Below are 14,452 nucleotides of genomic sequence, written 5' to 3'. Positions count from 1 at the left end.
AATGTTGGAACATTCTGTGAATTCTGTGATTCTGACTTCATTTTAGTCAAAGTAAGAGATTATTCAAGTTTTCAGACTTAAACTGGAACTTTCTGTTCTGAATATTTTTAGGCTACTGCAGGGGATGGAGGCTGTGGGAAGAACATGGGGCAACTTAGTGAGAATATGGGGCCACTTTGGGTGAATATGGGGCTATTTAGGGAGAGTATTGGGCCACGTAATATTTTATTGACCCACTTGCATAGCATCATAGTCATAATAGCCACTTTTTTGCACCTGGTGGCCTGATGGCATACTGGTGGTTGTGGTCTGGAATGTTATTGTTTTTGCATTAAAGTTTCTGAAAGTAATGTATCTTCTGATAATATCATGATCAGTTTAAAGTTTATGCAGTGATATGCTAGAGTTCATGTCTTGCCTGTCTCACCTGCTTATGCTGAAAGCTTGATGCATCATGAAGGCATGTTGAATTTTTATTGGAGAATACAAAACATTAAAACTGAATAAAATATACCTTATATAACTCACAAGTTGAGGCAAACAGCAAACAAAAAAGATCCTGTTCTGCCATAACATAATGCACCTGTAGATCAGGGTCTATATTGTTTGTTCTTCTGTTTACCCATAACAACAGCACAGATCCAGATCTGCAGGTATATTATGTGATGGCAGATCTGGGTTTGTGCAGTTTGCAGTTGGACTCATCTTACAAGCGATACAGTATCACTTTTTAAATTTTGAATATTTCCAAAAAAGAGTGAATAAAGAAAGAAATAAAATTGGGATCAAATCACATGTGACAGTTTGATGGAGTAGTATCCCAATGCTGTAGTGGCGCACCTTTGTACCTACATTTATTCACTGATAAAGAAAGTAACACATAGACAAGTTGAATTTCCTTAAGAAAAAATAATTCCATGAAAACATTTGGAGGTCTGAAAACTTCTCAGTGAGTCTTTGAAAAGCAGCTCTTGTAAGTTTTACAAACCAGATAGCAATACTTGTCATTATAGGGACCTAGATACTTTGTGGTTGTTTTCACATTAAAGGACCACTTCAAGGTCATTGTAGGGACTTAGATACTTTGTGATGATTTTCACATGCAAGGGCCAATTCAAGATTTGTTTGGGAAGAGGTGGCATGTTAATTTGGCGGTTTGCTGTGCAGAGAAAAAGACTTTTTTTTGGTTTTATACAGAAGTAATATTTTTATTTACAAAAGGGGCAGTGGGGCTGAACCTGCCAACTCCCTCAAAATCTGTTCCAGACAGAGTAAGAAAGAAAGGGAGATGGCAGAATACTATACATTTTATTTTACTTTATTCATATTGCCTGTAATTAAGAACAGAATATAGCTTCAAATACTTATACAAAGACTATTTTCTTAATTTTGCAAGCAGAACGCATCAGGTATTATGGGTAAGATTTGTATCATTAGGTTGTCCTTTATTTTTATTGATATAGGGGATGAAATAGTACAAGTATAATGATGTACCAGTTTAACCTTCAGTCCCATGCAGAAAATTACCCACAATGACTTCTTAAAATGGATGACTTATGTAACACTGTCTGGTTCCATTTCCTCCTAACTTTACTTTCCACACCATAACTTTGCTAAGGAATCTTGCATTTCTGCCAAAGTTATTAGCACCTCTACATTTATGAGATTTTGATTGAGTTGGATTTCCAGCATTCCACACTATCATTGACAAGAGTTATATCCCCTGAAGAATGCCCATCACGAAACTTAGGTTTTTGACCAAGTTCTTCTATTCAGGTTCCTGCTGAGCAAATTATACAGAGTAGGGCACCCCTACAATGCACTCATCACCACTAGCTATACTGAGTGGGGCCCCCTGCATAGCACTCAACACCACTAGCTACTGCATACAGTGGGATCCCCTGCAATGCATCCATAATCACTAGTTAAAGTTATAATTAAGTAATTGCAGATCTAGAGAGTGTACCGTACATTTTTTTTTCTTCCCCATTGGTTGATCTAACACTGCTAAAATTTGTCAACCACAAAAATTGTCTCTATTGGGTACATGATGAAGAGGTTATCCTTAGCACAGATTTAATTATACTACTTAACCAAACATCCAGTATCAGTGGTTTCTTTTATCTTGCAGGAGAGGGCTGCTTGCTGTGTACATGGCAAATGTGGTAAGTTGTCACAGGTACACCTTGAACTATTCTGAATATTAGGAAAGTATTTGATGTTTTTTTAGGTCATCAGCTTTCACATGTATTCTTTTTTTAAATTGATCTGGAAGAACCATTCAGCACAGTTGGATGCCTAATTGCATTGATATTAAGTGTAATAAAAAGCAGCCAAAGCTACCCTGCAGGTTCCGTATACTGACTTAAAAAAATTATATAAATGAGCAATTATATTACCACTCCTTCATTTTGTAGTGTGAGTGGATAACTCACAAACTGGCTTGTAAAGTGGAGGCAGGTGTGGATCCCATTTTCTTCCCTTATAGAAATGGCAAGAAATAGTGTTTGCCTAATGTGAAAATATCAGATTAAGATCTGTAAGTAAAAGCTCACCATGTCTATTGTATTGTTGAAATCGGTGGTTTGTATTCAGAAATTTAGAATCATCACCATGGAATTAAAAAAATTAATGGGAAAACCATATACTTTATCTTTAGATTTTCTTTGAGAAAAATATTTTCTCAATAAAAATATATATGACCAAATAATGATAGGAAAATGTCGGTTAATGCCTATTGACAGTCACTGGATTGTTACAGTTAATACCCACCAGTACTTGCATGAGAACCTAATACATACATGGCAAGTTTTCTGGGACCAAATCAATTAGCTTAATATTTACAACTAGGGGGATTGGGTCAAAATCAGGGAGATTAGCATAATGACCAATTTTTTCATAAATTTATTCATGCATGAATTTAAGCATGAAATTCCCCATGTTACCAAAACTAAGTCAATTAACTACAATGAATAATACTAAACTTTTCTGAAATGTTATTTTCAAAATATAACAAAATTAGTTTAAGAACCTTCACAAAAATCACTGTCTTTTGTTTTAAAAACTTGTGATACTGGTACCTCAAACACTCAAGCAACTTTTTTTTTTCAACATGTGTTTTCTTTCATTCTCTTTTTGCACCAATAAACAAATAATTATGAATTCAAAAGAGTCAAACTTTGCATTTATCTTGTGAAATTAATAATGACAGTTATTCCACATAAATTTCCACTGTGGTCTATTTGAATCTTACTCAAACTGCTGAAACAGCTCTCAGTGTCTGCATTGCTGTTTTGGCAAGCTGAGTGCTGTCAGAGATAGCTTCACTAGATTTGGGAATCTCGATTTCTTCATGGGTGTGGAAACTCTGCTCATGTCTGCCCAGAAGACATCCTATGGTGTTTTCCCAAAGTGACACTTGGCTGGTCTGATATAGAGGAGACTTGTTGTCAAGTTGACATGGTTTGTCAGTTGCTATACTAAGTTTTTCACTCTGCTGAAACAGGGCTTTTACTGAAATTTCAGATCTCAGGATTCAGGTAAGCAATGAAATGGAAACTTAGAGAAATGTTGTCTGGGTTGCTGCTAGTGAAATGTCTGGCTTTCATACCCACTGCTAATAAAGAATTGAAATGCAGGTTTTCTGGTGAATGAAGTTGACCTGCATTATGCTGGCTGATGCAGTCACTGATAACACTCATCTTCAAAAATGTTCCCATGAATTTCAATAGAATTCATTCCATCTCCACGGGGAGATATCCCACTATTGCATCACAAGCCTGGAACATAATGTTAAAGTCATTTAATGTTTCAATAAGGCATTGAAGAAAGTGGTATGTCAGTTTCATCTCTGGTTTTTAAGGCTCTCAGAGCATCAGTTTACCCCAGTCTTGGTCTTCTGTTCATGTTTCTGGTTCTAGAAAAAGGACTGAAGAGCTGGCCACTGTTGAAGGAAGCATGCAGTGCATTTCTGGAGTGACAGCCATTTTGTGCTAAAATGCTTGACCATCTTGTAATCCTCAGTGTTTATGAACTCTAAGAATTCCTTATACATCTCTCTGTGCTTTGGAACTGTCATCATAGGGGTCGACCAGAAGTTCCTTTACTGGAATGGCCACTTTCTTCAAACCACAGTGGTTGCAGGTACTGGCTAGATGGCAGATACACCCATGGTTGATTATCTTTTGTTGCTGTTCACAAACTATGGAGAGGACAAGTTTTCTTGGTTACCATTACATTTGTATTGTCATTGCTAAAGTCTACCAGGTTTTTCCATGGTATCTGTCTGTCTCTTAAGACTTTTTGAAGACAGCTGAAGGGTTTTCACCAGTTCCAATATTGCAAATGGCATAGCCAGGAATTTAGTTCTGCAGATGGTTCTGTGTCAAACACCATTACAAGAATTGCTACACAGTTTTCATCATCACTGTCATTAGACTCATCCATCATCACTAAGAAAGGGTGTTCCTTTCATAGTAAAGTTACCTGATTGTCATACATGGTACAAAGTCATAGTTAACAGTGTTTGTGACCTTTGTTCTTTTGCAGCAAAATTTCTGAGCAGTTTGCAAGTCAGGAAACAACCTTACACAGCTCACTAAAATGATCAGCAACTAAGAATGGTAAATTATGCTGTGCCATAAAGTTAGCAGACAGAACCTCTGTTTTATTGACACTGTCTTCTGATGCAAACATTTGCATCACTTTAGGCACATTGCATGATAATTTCTCATCTGCAATGTGCTGCATACTTTTCAAGTGCATCGTAAGATCATTTTTTCCCTGACTAGAAGTGTTCAAATGTATGTTGCATGTTGTGCGGTGCACAAAGCTTTCTCCCTATTTACTATATTTCACATATTTAAATTCATCTATCCAGGCACTGTTGAACTTGCAGACATATTTCTTTTTTATGGTGCATTTTCCTTTGAATCCATTAGCATATGTTTCAACATAGTACCAAAATTATTATATTTCTTAAGAGTTCAAGAACTGCCTTATACTTGTCAGATTGTGTGCAGTCTTTTATACATGACACATTACTCAACATTGAAATCTTGATAAGTAAACCAACTTATATGTGTACAATAAATGCATAAACATGTGTCATGAGCCATGATATGATTGGTTGTTAGGTTGATAACAACTTCATTGATGGGTTACAGTAGTGATGAATGTTGTTTTAGCTGGAAATACCTATGCTTGGCAGATTTTTAAAAATTTCTGGAAGTTCTTGTTGGTAGACCAAATGATGGGGTTGAAAATCAAAAGACACCAGACAATATGGGAGACTTGGCATCTATGTTAATTAACTGCATATTCAGCAGCTAAGCTGGCTGAATTTTGACAAGTGTTTAGAATATAATGACCCTTTGACACAGTGACACATGCTAATTAACAGATTAATTGTTTCCAGTTAATTAGCACAGGCAAAAGGTGCACACATCACAGTAACATTTGGGTCATGTCAGGCATCACCTGCCTGCTAACATAAATAACAGTAGATGGTACTACCTGTAACAGTTGACTCAGAGTGGACAGCTACATTTGGTTCCCTCTTTTCTGGTGGATCATGTAGCCAAAAGATATGCTCATTTCCTTGCTATGGGGGTGGATAGCAAGAGCTGTGTGGATAGCACAGGGCACCAGTCTAAGTGCAGCAGAAACTGATGGTCATCCACTGCATCTGGACCTGCCACTAGACCTCCTGACCATGTTCTGCCACTTGATTGAGACAGGCCTGAATATGAGAGTGAGTGTTACTCTGTGCAACTTTACCTCACTTAAATCCAACTCACATGCAAGTCATTACACTATTCCTCTCCCGAACAAGTTTCCTTCAAGTTATGAGGTAATGGCCAAGCAGCAGGTGTGGATACACTGGGAACTATAGTTGCAGACCAGCATACATGTGGCTTAGGACATTGAGATGATTTTCACTTGACTCAAGCAGCATTGGAACTCAGCAGCTCCCTGGATGACTGAGCAGTCCTTTTTAGATCACACTGCTCACCTCCATAGCACCAGGAAGGGCTAGAAATGGTGTCCTGAACATTGCCTGTTTCACCTTAATTCTGTTTTGCAGCAAGAAAACAAAAGTGTTGCAAACTCACCATCGGTGCCTGGAACTTGTACAAGCTAATGGAGCATATATCTGCAGATAGACCAGAGAGGAGAACAGCTCTAGTTGCTGGAGAACTAGCTGGATTCAAAATCCATTAGCAACCCAAAGTGAAAGTCTCCTAGATGAGGAAGGGCAATTCACCAAAGTAAGAGCAGGCAACACCATCTACTTGAGTGGCTGAAGTAAAGAAGATCAATGCGAAGCTGGTTTTGGGTTCCCCATCAAATTACGGCTAGTTAGCAAGCTCACAAACCTTACAAAGGGCTTGAATGACATGGAGAAAGGCATCCAACTATCATAAGCACCAGTACACCCAGCATGACAGTGCCCCATTGCTCTATGACAAAGAAAAGATATTTCAGAGATGGGCAATACACTTAAAGAGCATTCTTAATCAACAGTCATCTGTCCATGAGCAGGAAGTTGATGGACTGCCTTAAGTGGAAATCAATATAACACTTGTTGATCCTTTAGTGCTGACTGAAACTTTCAGAGCAATTGACCTGTTGTCAAATGGCAAAGCACCTGGAACAGATGCTATACTAGCAGAAGTCTACACAGCTGGAGGCTCACACATGGCACAAAATCGGAACTCTTCCAGTCACTGTGGATTCAGTGAACTACATCCCAGGAGTACAAGGATGCACCCATCATCCACTTGTAAAAGCAGAAAGGTAATAGACAGTCCTGCAACACTCATCAGAACTGCAGCATGTCCTCTGTTGTTCAAGTAAATCCAAGTGACATTTTCTTTTAAGTGTGCCACAAACAGTTTAGAGCACCAACTTGCTTTATCAGCCATTCGTGCACTTGCAGAAACCAAACCAGATAGTGATGTCATGGTCATCTTCATGCTTGAATGATGAGCAACATTTGGGTGTAGGTTAGCATAATTCATTCTTAAACTCACACACCATAGACAACTCTTTCATTTTTGCACTAATACATTAGAAAATAACTTGCAAATTCTAATAAATTTACATTTATTTGGCTCTTTCCTTTTTTTGTGGTCATTTTTTTTTAAATTTAAAATTTGGATTTTTGTTCAGGGGCAAAGCAAATGCTTTGTTTATTTATATAAACAAGACGGAGTTGTTCTTAATCATTGTATATACAGTACTATTGATGAAGAAGTGTATGATGCCATTTAAAATTGCTGCATGTACATTAAGGAATTAACCATTGCAAACATATAGATGTGTATAATTCTAGCTGTGAAGTTTTAATTGGTGTTTACTTTAAGATTGAAATACATGCTTAGATACGAAGAGGGAGGCTACTCAGACATTACTAATGAACATATTTGTGAGTAATGCATATCAACTTGATTTATATTAAAAGTCTCTCGTCAGTATATCAGCTTTCGTTGACTTCTTAAGATCTAATATCCTAATATTAAAATCAGTTATACGAATATTTGCATAGGCAAAGAAGATTATAATTCTTATGTCTCAATGAAAGTTACTTGCACTGCACGCCCAACCGTTAGTTGACCCAATATTTTAGTCTCCCTCTTTGCTGCATTGATGTTCATGGATCCAGTTGCATGCGGATTATTGAGGGAGGTGTTTTCTTGGTAAAATATGTGGAATGATTTGTTGTTGTTGTTGTCGGGTTTAACACCATTTTTCAGCACACGATAGGCTATACATGGCGGCCAGTATTAATGGTGGAGGAAGAATACAGGAAATCCCCGGAAAGAACCACCGACCCTCGAGAAGCTACTGGCAAGCTTACTCACATACCCACATTGGCTGAAACCGAGACTCGAACCCACGCAGACAGAGGTGAGATGGCAGTGATCCGTAACAGAGATACACACACCAGCATTTACATTAAGTTTATGATTTTAGATTGGTTCTTTAGAATTGAAGGGAGCAGTAGTAGCTCAGTTAAATGTCAGACTTGTAATCCCAGAGATGTTGGTTCACTACCCACCCATGCCAGGTCAGATTGGCTGCCTCTTAGTATCCTTGGGAAAGGCACTTAGCTTCCATTTGCTTGGTTTGATATATCCAAGTCATGTGCTGTAAGTGCCATTAAAACTCCCTGCAAACCAACCAGCATCTACAGACACCGCCGTGTGTACAGACATGTAATTTGGTGGGTGTATTTATATTTTTAATTTTTATTACATTAGTAAATAGTCTGCTTTTCTTGCTCATGCAACTGTGCAACAATTTAGAATTCTGCAATGGTAGAACAGGACATAAAGTATTTTGTGGAATTCTTGTTTGGATTAGTAGTATTCAGGCTTACGAAAGTATGTCTGTGATAAACTTGTTTCACTGTGACTATCCATGATGTTAGGATTGTCCCTTGTTGGAGCAGGAAAGATGCAGCATTCAATGGAAATTTTTGTTCATAACATTGGTATCAAGTCATTTGAAGTTGGGCATTCATACATACAGTCATAGATAACCCAATAACCTGCTGATGTTGAACTTGGGAACTTTATTTGTAATTGGTGAACTAATGCAATTATATGTCTAAATAATTTAGTTGGAGAGTGTCAGAGTTCAATAATTATGTGACATGAACTTTAATTATGGACTTTATATTGATCCTAATATTTTGGATGGAATTAAAGATAAATGTGACATTCTGTATGTCTGAACATATCCAAGTAATGTATCCACAATTAGCTGATTGATTCACTTGCTACATTTACTATTTTTGTAATGTGTATCCATCAATGAAAAAGCATAGATCTGCCAATTTTTAACATATTAGAGAACACTGCAGAGTATGTAGGTATGTACTAGTATTTAAAACCTTATGGTGTCAATTAAAAGTAAAGTTTGAAAGATGTAAAGAATAGAAATCGCTCAAAAACTTGCTTGAGACCAGTAGTATAAAAAAGAAAAGAAAACATTACCTAGATCAACCAGAGTATTATACTTGGGTAGATCTGGATGATCTGCATTGTTTATAGTTAGATACAATATATGCATGTGTAAATAGAGTATAGTCCAAAATCAATGTAATACCCACAATGTCTTGATAAGTGTAATAAAATTCACTACTGAATGGGATCTTGATCTAGGTATGCCTTTCGAGAGGGAAATAGTTGCTGAAACCTGCTTAAAACAACACTATGGTATCCCTTGAACTTTTGATTGTGTTTATTAGATATATCACTACCATTTAGCTCATTGGGTTAAATAGTCTCAAAAACAAATCCACAGTGCATGCATTCAGGATGGTCATATTAACACAATTAATTTTACTATATGTTCTCTACATTTACTGACAATCAATACAAATCATATGTTAATCTAAAATACCTTCAAAGATGACTTCATGGTGAAGTTCTTGTCAAAGTTTGACCCGCTTTTTTTGAGAGGCTGGACAGAGCAGCATGTAAACAGAACACAGATTTCACTTTGAGATCATCACCAAGGTCTTATTCCTCAATGTGCACTGTCGCCGAAATACACACGGAACACCACACCCTGAGCTCATATTCTAAAGAATAAACAATTACCTTTAAATCCCTACAAAAAATGCGTAAATATAACTCTTTTGTCACCACCAAATTGAGAGAGGAAAAAATGTTCTAAAAATAGACTAGAACTACATTCGTGGGTACTTAACTGGAAGTACTAATTGTGACCTGATTCCATATTGGGAGAGACAGATCGGACAGTTCATCTCTAAAATGGAGAGCTTTTAACAGAGATAAAGGGAGCTGACTCTTGTTTGTACATGTACATGATTGGAATATTGTTTATAATATACCCGGTGTGCACTTATTATGATGAGCTTAAACCTCAAGTAATTTACCCAAATAATTTCGTAAGCAACACGTGACATATATTACCGCCATTTATCCAATTTTTCAGGCATTAAAAAGAAAAATACTTGTAACACAAGTCAGATAATTTGTATGCAAATGAAAATGAAAATGTTTCCCAAATATCTTGTATGGAAAATATGTATGTTTATTGTGTACTGATGCACCTAGCATGCTTAGTACATGTATGGTGTAAGCTGTGTAAACTATGTTCCATTATGTCCTTGCTTACAAGTAAACGTATTTTTGAAAAATGTTATTCATGTTGATAATTTGGTATCCAGAAATATGGAGGGTTCAGATATTTAGATTAATGGCAGTAAATCATATATGTTTCTTAAGATTATGTGGTCATCCAGAAGTATATCTAATTCTGATTTCTCATGTGAAATGAAAAGGTCATACTTTGAAAAGAACTGAGTAATTGGTGATGTCTGTGAGAGTCATCCTTTATTGTTTTCCATTACACGTCTTTGTGAGATAGCTTCTGGGATGTCCCATACAATACTGTAAAAAATTGAAGAAACTTCTATTCTGTCTACCTTTTCACAAATACATCACTAATTTTTCTTGGAGATTGAATTTAATATTCTGGACAAAGGCCTTGATATTAACAATTGCCTGACATTTATTTAAAATCTTTGTAAATTTATCTGAAATATTTGTTGAATATAATGTCTTGAATTGGAACAGGTCATACCCGGTACTCTGTGAAATTAATGATAAGTACATAAACACTATAAATTGGAATTGGAGGTTTTGTTTCATCAGGCTTTGGGGGAGCCACACTAGCTTATTTCGTAGTGTCAGACTCATATTCCAAGGATTGTATGTTTGGTACAATGCCAGGTTGGCTGCCATTGTTTGTCCTTGGGAAAAACCAACAAAAACAAAACAAAAGCAGATTCATCAGGCATAATGTTGGATACAAATTAACTGTATGTGTAGAATTAAGTTTTCAGTATGACATCAGTAAATGATACCTAATATGGGTGACTGTCACTACACAGTTGTATTTAGTTTAAATTTCACTGGATCAGAGTGATAACAAATTCTTATAGAAAATTGAATCGGTTGAATTACATGCACTATAGAAAGGCATACATTTACAAACTGTCAAATTTATCTATCGTTATACTTGCATTCCATGATGCAGAAAGGGGAGCATTTCAGAAATGAAACTTAACCAAAATAAACATTTTCATTAGGAAATGTACTAAACACTCTCTCAAAAAGCACAATACATGTTGTCTTCTCTTACTAGTTCCTAGTGCATATAGTTCATGCTGCTGTGGGCACTGGTGAAGCAATTGCTAGGATTTGCTGTTGCTTTGATTGCCATGTGCCCAGAAAATCAGTCTCCATTCGTAAAGTGCTGATGATTGAATGTAATTGATTACAAGCTTCTTTTTGAGGCTCCTTTTCAAAGCTGACATTTGACTCAAGTGTCAGACTGAAAATAATCGAAATAATCTATGATGTTAAGTCTGAAAATAAAATATCTTTTTTTTTCAAACACATAATAAACCATAATCAAAACCTTTTATTATGGTTATAATATATATATATATATATATATATATATATATATATATATATATATATATATATATATATATATATATATATATATATATATATATATATCTGTAAGACATTTTAATTTGGAGTCTTTTTAGACACATTGTATCCAAACAACCAATCCAGTTTTGTTTTTTTTAGCAGTCTGTCCAGCAATATGAAAAGTCAATTAGTTTATCGAAGAATCAGGTTGATAGGTTTATCTGGCAGTTTTATGGTAATTATTTGTTTCATGTCGTATGTCAAGAGTAGACAGTGCCATGCTTCAGGTCTTAATCTTTTCAGTTGTAGTTCATTTCAGCTACATGCTTATCATGGCATGTTATACCTGGGGAGATATTTGGATTCACATCAGGTCACTGAGTTTAACTTAATCAAAGTTATTGAAAATATATCTAAAACTGGGTATGATTGATTCTGATTTTCACCATCTCAATTGCATACAGATTTGCCCCCATTGTGATGCTTTTCTCCTGCAATCAAACTCCAATCCAATTCAACAGCAGGAATCGGGAGTTTTTGTAAAGATTTTAATTGGAACATGGTTGGAGAATGTGTCTTACAATGGACAGTGTAGTGCTGTCATGCATGGATCAATCTGCCTCGGTGATGCCATGATTGCTCGTTTCAACGTCCCGTTGATTTCTAATCTGATTGAAATAACCTGCTGTAGGTTTGTAACTTGCTCTGGATCTTAATTCAGGGATCTGAGTCTTTGTACAAAATAAAGACCTTTGTTCCAGAGCAAGGTTGAGATGATCTCATTCAGCAAGAACTTGCCCAGTTCACTGTCACTATTCAGGAGCATCCAACTGTCTAGGGTTGCATGCCGATTTGAAAAGGCTTATCAAATGTTTTAATTAGAGTTTTGTTAAATCTGATACCTAAGTTAATCCATCTTTTTAGAGCAAGAATGCAGAATGGTTTTCTTTTCCTCATTTAAAACAAAATTTTATATCAAAATTTGACTTGTGTTTCAAATACATGTAGTTTTTCCTAACTGAACCCCTTATTATAATTATTGGTAATTTAGTGGTTAGTGTTTTTTTTAATATTTTCATTGTTATTATGGTGGTAGTGTTTTGATGGAAATTCAACTCTGTAATAATGTTGATTTCTTTTTATAGCAGTTGACTTTTATAGCAGGAGGTAAAGTGGCATTCACACTGAATGAACCAATTTAACTGAAATTAATTTGACATGACCCATAGAGTGAAGGAATAGAGTGCCTGACAAAACATCAGGGTTGTACAGATTGATATTGGCATTTAGAAAGTGAAATCAACCTATGCATGCTAATCTGTTTTTGACTTTTAAATGGGATAAACTGAATTAACAAATTTTGAAACCCAAAACTAAATACGGTGTTATCAAATTCAAATTCTGCATGATGTAAGTTGTATATTTCTCATACTTTAATTTTCTCTGAATGGTTTCATTTTGTGGAGTTGTGACAGTTTTGAAATGATGCAGATTACTGACTGATTTAAATTTCTAGACAGTACACCAGTGTAATTGAGGGTTAGAGAGATATAATTGCATTTTTATTATGATTGAAAGTAGGATGAGAAATTCTTGCTTCATAATGTGCCCATAAGTAAAAAGTGTCACAGATTTTCAGTTATGCTAAATTACCTACAGAACCACACAACATAATCCTTTCTTACCGTATTCAACATAATACTTACATATGCCTTGATAAGCTTTCTTGGTCAAACTTGTATAAAGTGTCTCTTTCCTGATCTCATAATTCCTTTTGCTTTAACCATGACATCTTGAATATCCAGATTTTTGTGGAACTTAACATTGTGCTTGCCTGATGTCTCGCTGTTGGTTAAATCTGTCTCAACAATTAATCTAACAAAGTACTGTTTATTCAGCACAACTATGTTGGAAGAGATGATGAACCTCTAAAGTAGAGAGCTCCAACATAGGCAAAGGGAGATAACTCTTCTAGTATGTACATACACATGACGTGAAACTAGTTCATGAGCTTCATCCTATTAATTTAGCAAATAATAATTGTAAAATGCAAAGTGGACATTATTACATTGAATATTTTGTCCAAAATTGCTACACTTGTAAAGCTTGGATTGAATTGCAAACAATATAGCCCTAGATCTGATGTCACAAAGTGAAGGGTTTATGTTGTTGTTTTAGTGGTTAGTCCTTACAAACTGGATAGACCTAGATCTGCTAGTACATTACACAAAGACAGATCTACAGATAGGTCTGTACTGTTCACAATTCTGAGTTTATATTTGAATATACATAGTACCCACTAATTCAAGGCTACCATGTCCTTCCGGTGGCCTAGTGGTTAGATCTCAGAAGCAGGAGGTTGTGAGTTTGATCCCTGGCCGAGTCATACCAAAGTCTTTTAAAAATGGTACTAATAGCTGCCTCGCTTGGCGCTCAGCATTAAGAGGTTAGTGTTAGGACTGGTCAGCCTGGTGTCAGGATAATGTGACTGGGTGGGACATCATGCTACATGTCTGCGGCATGATGCCCCAGTGCTGGACATCACTATAAACTGCCACACTGCAGACATCGTAGTGATATGACTGAAAAATTGTTAAAGCTACTTTAAAAATCCTAATCATACACACACATACACACACACACCATGTCCTGCAATGAAGTACAATAGTATTGTATTTCTGTACTAGTGTAAGGCCATACCTAATGGTCACCATCAGAGATCCAGATCAGCCATTGCTTAATGTGCTGGTAGATCAGAGTCAGTTTATACAGTTCATTTAAAATCTTAAGTTGAGTGAACAGCGTAGACTCTGATCTGCTGACTCATTAATTAATGGTAGATTTGAATCTGCTGTTGGATGGAAAATGCAGCACATAAAATACAGCCAACCCTAACAATCTCGTGCTTGGTCAACACGGGTATGTGACTAAGTTTTCCACTAGCTTCCTGTGTGTCGGTGGTTCTTCAT

The 14,452-nt window shown here is 36.1% G+C and overlaps 1 protein-coding gene across 3 annotated transcripts in view; it reads left to right on the top strand.

The window, feature by feature from the left end:
* LOC149786358 (transmembrane protein 135-like) overlaps positions 1-14,452 on the top strand; it is a 352,299-nt gene that overhangs the window by 44,578 nt on the left and 293,269 nt on the right. For all 3 annotated transcript variants that reach the window (XM_089976786.1, XM_089976785.1, XM_089976787.1), the window contains exon 4: positions 2,132-2,165. In XM_089976786.1, the coding sequence (XP_089832912.1) occupies positions 2,132-2,165 (34 nt within the window). The remainder of the gene's footprint in view (positions 1-2,131; positions 2,166-14,452) is intronic.

This window comes from Sinohyriopsis cumingii, chromosome 12 (genome assembly GCF_028554795.1).
Source record: "Sinohyriopsis cumingii isolate HCF-2022 chromosome 12, ASM2855479v2, whole genome shotgun sequence".
In the NCBI taxonomy this organism is placed as follows: Eukaryota; Metazoa; Mollusca; class Bivalvia; order Unionida; family Unionidae; genus Sinohyriopsis; species Sinohyriopsis cumingii.
This window is presented reverse-complemented; position numbering and strand designations above follow the sequence as displayed.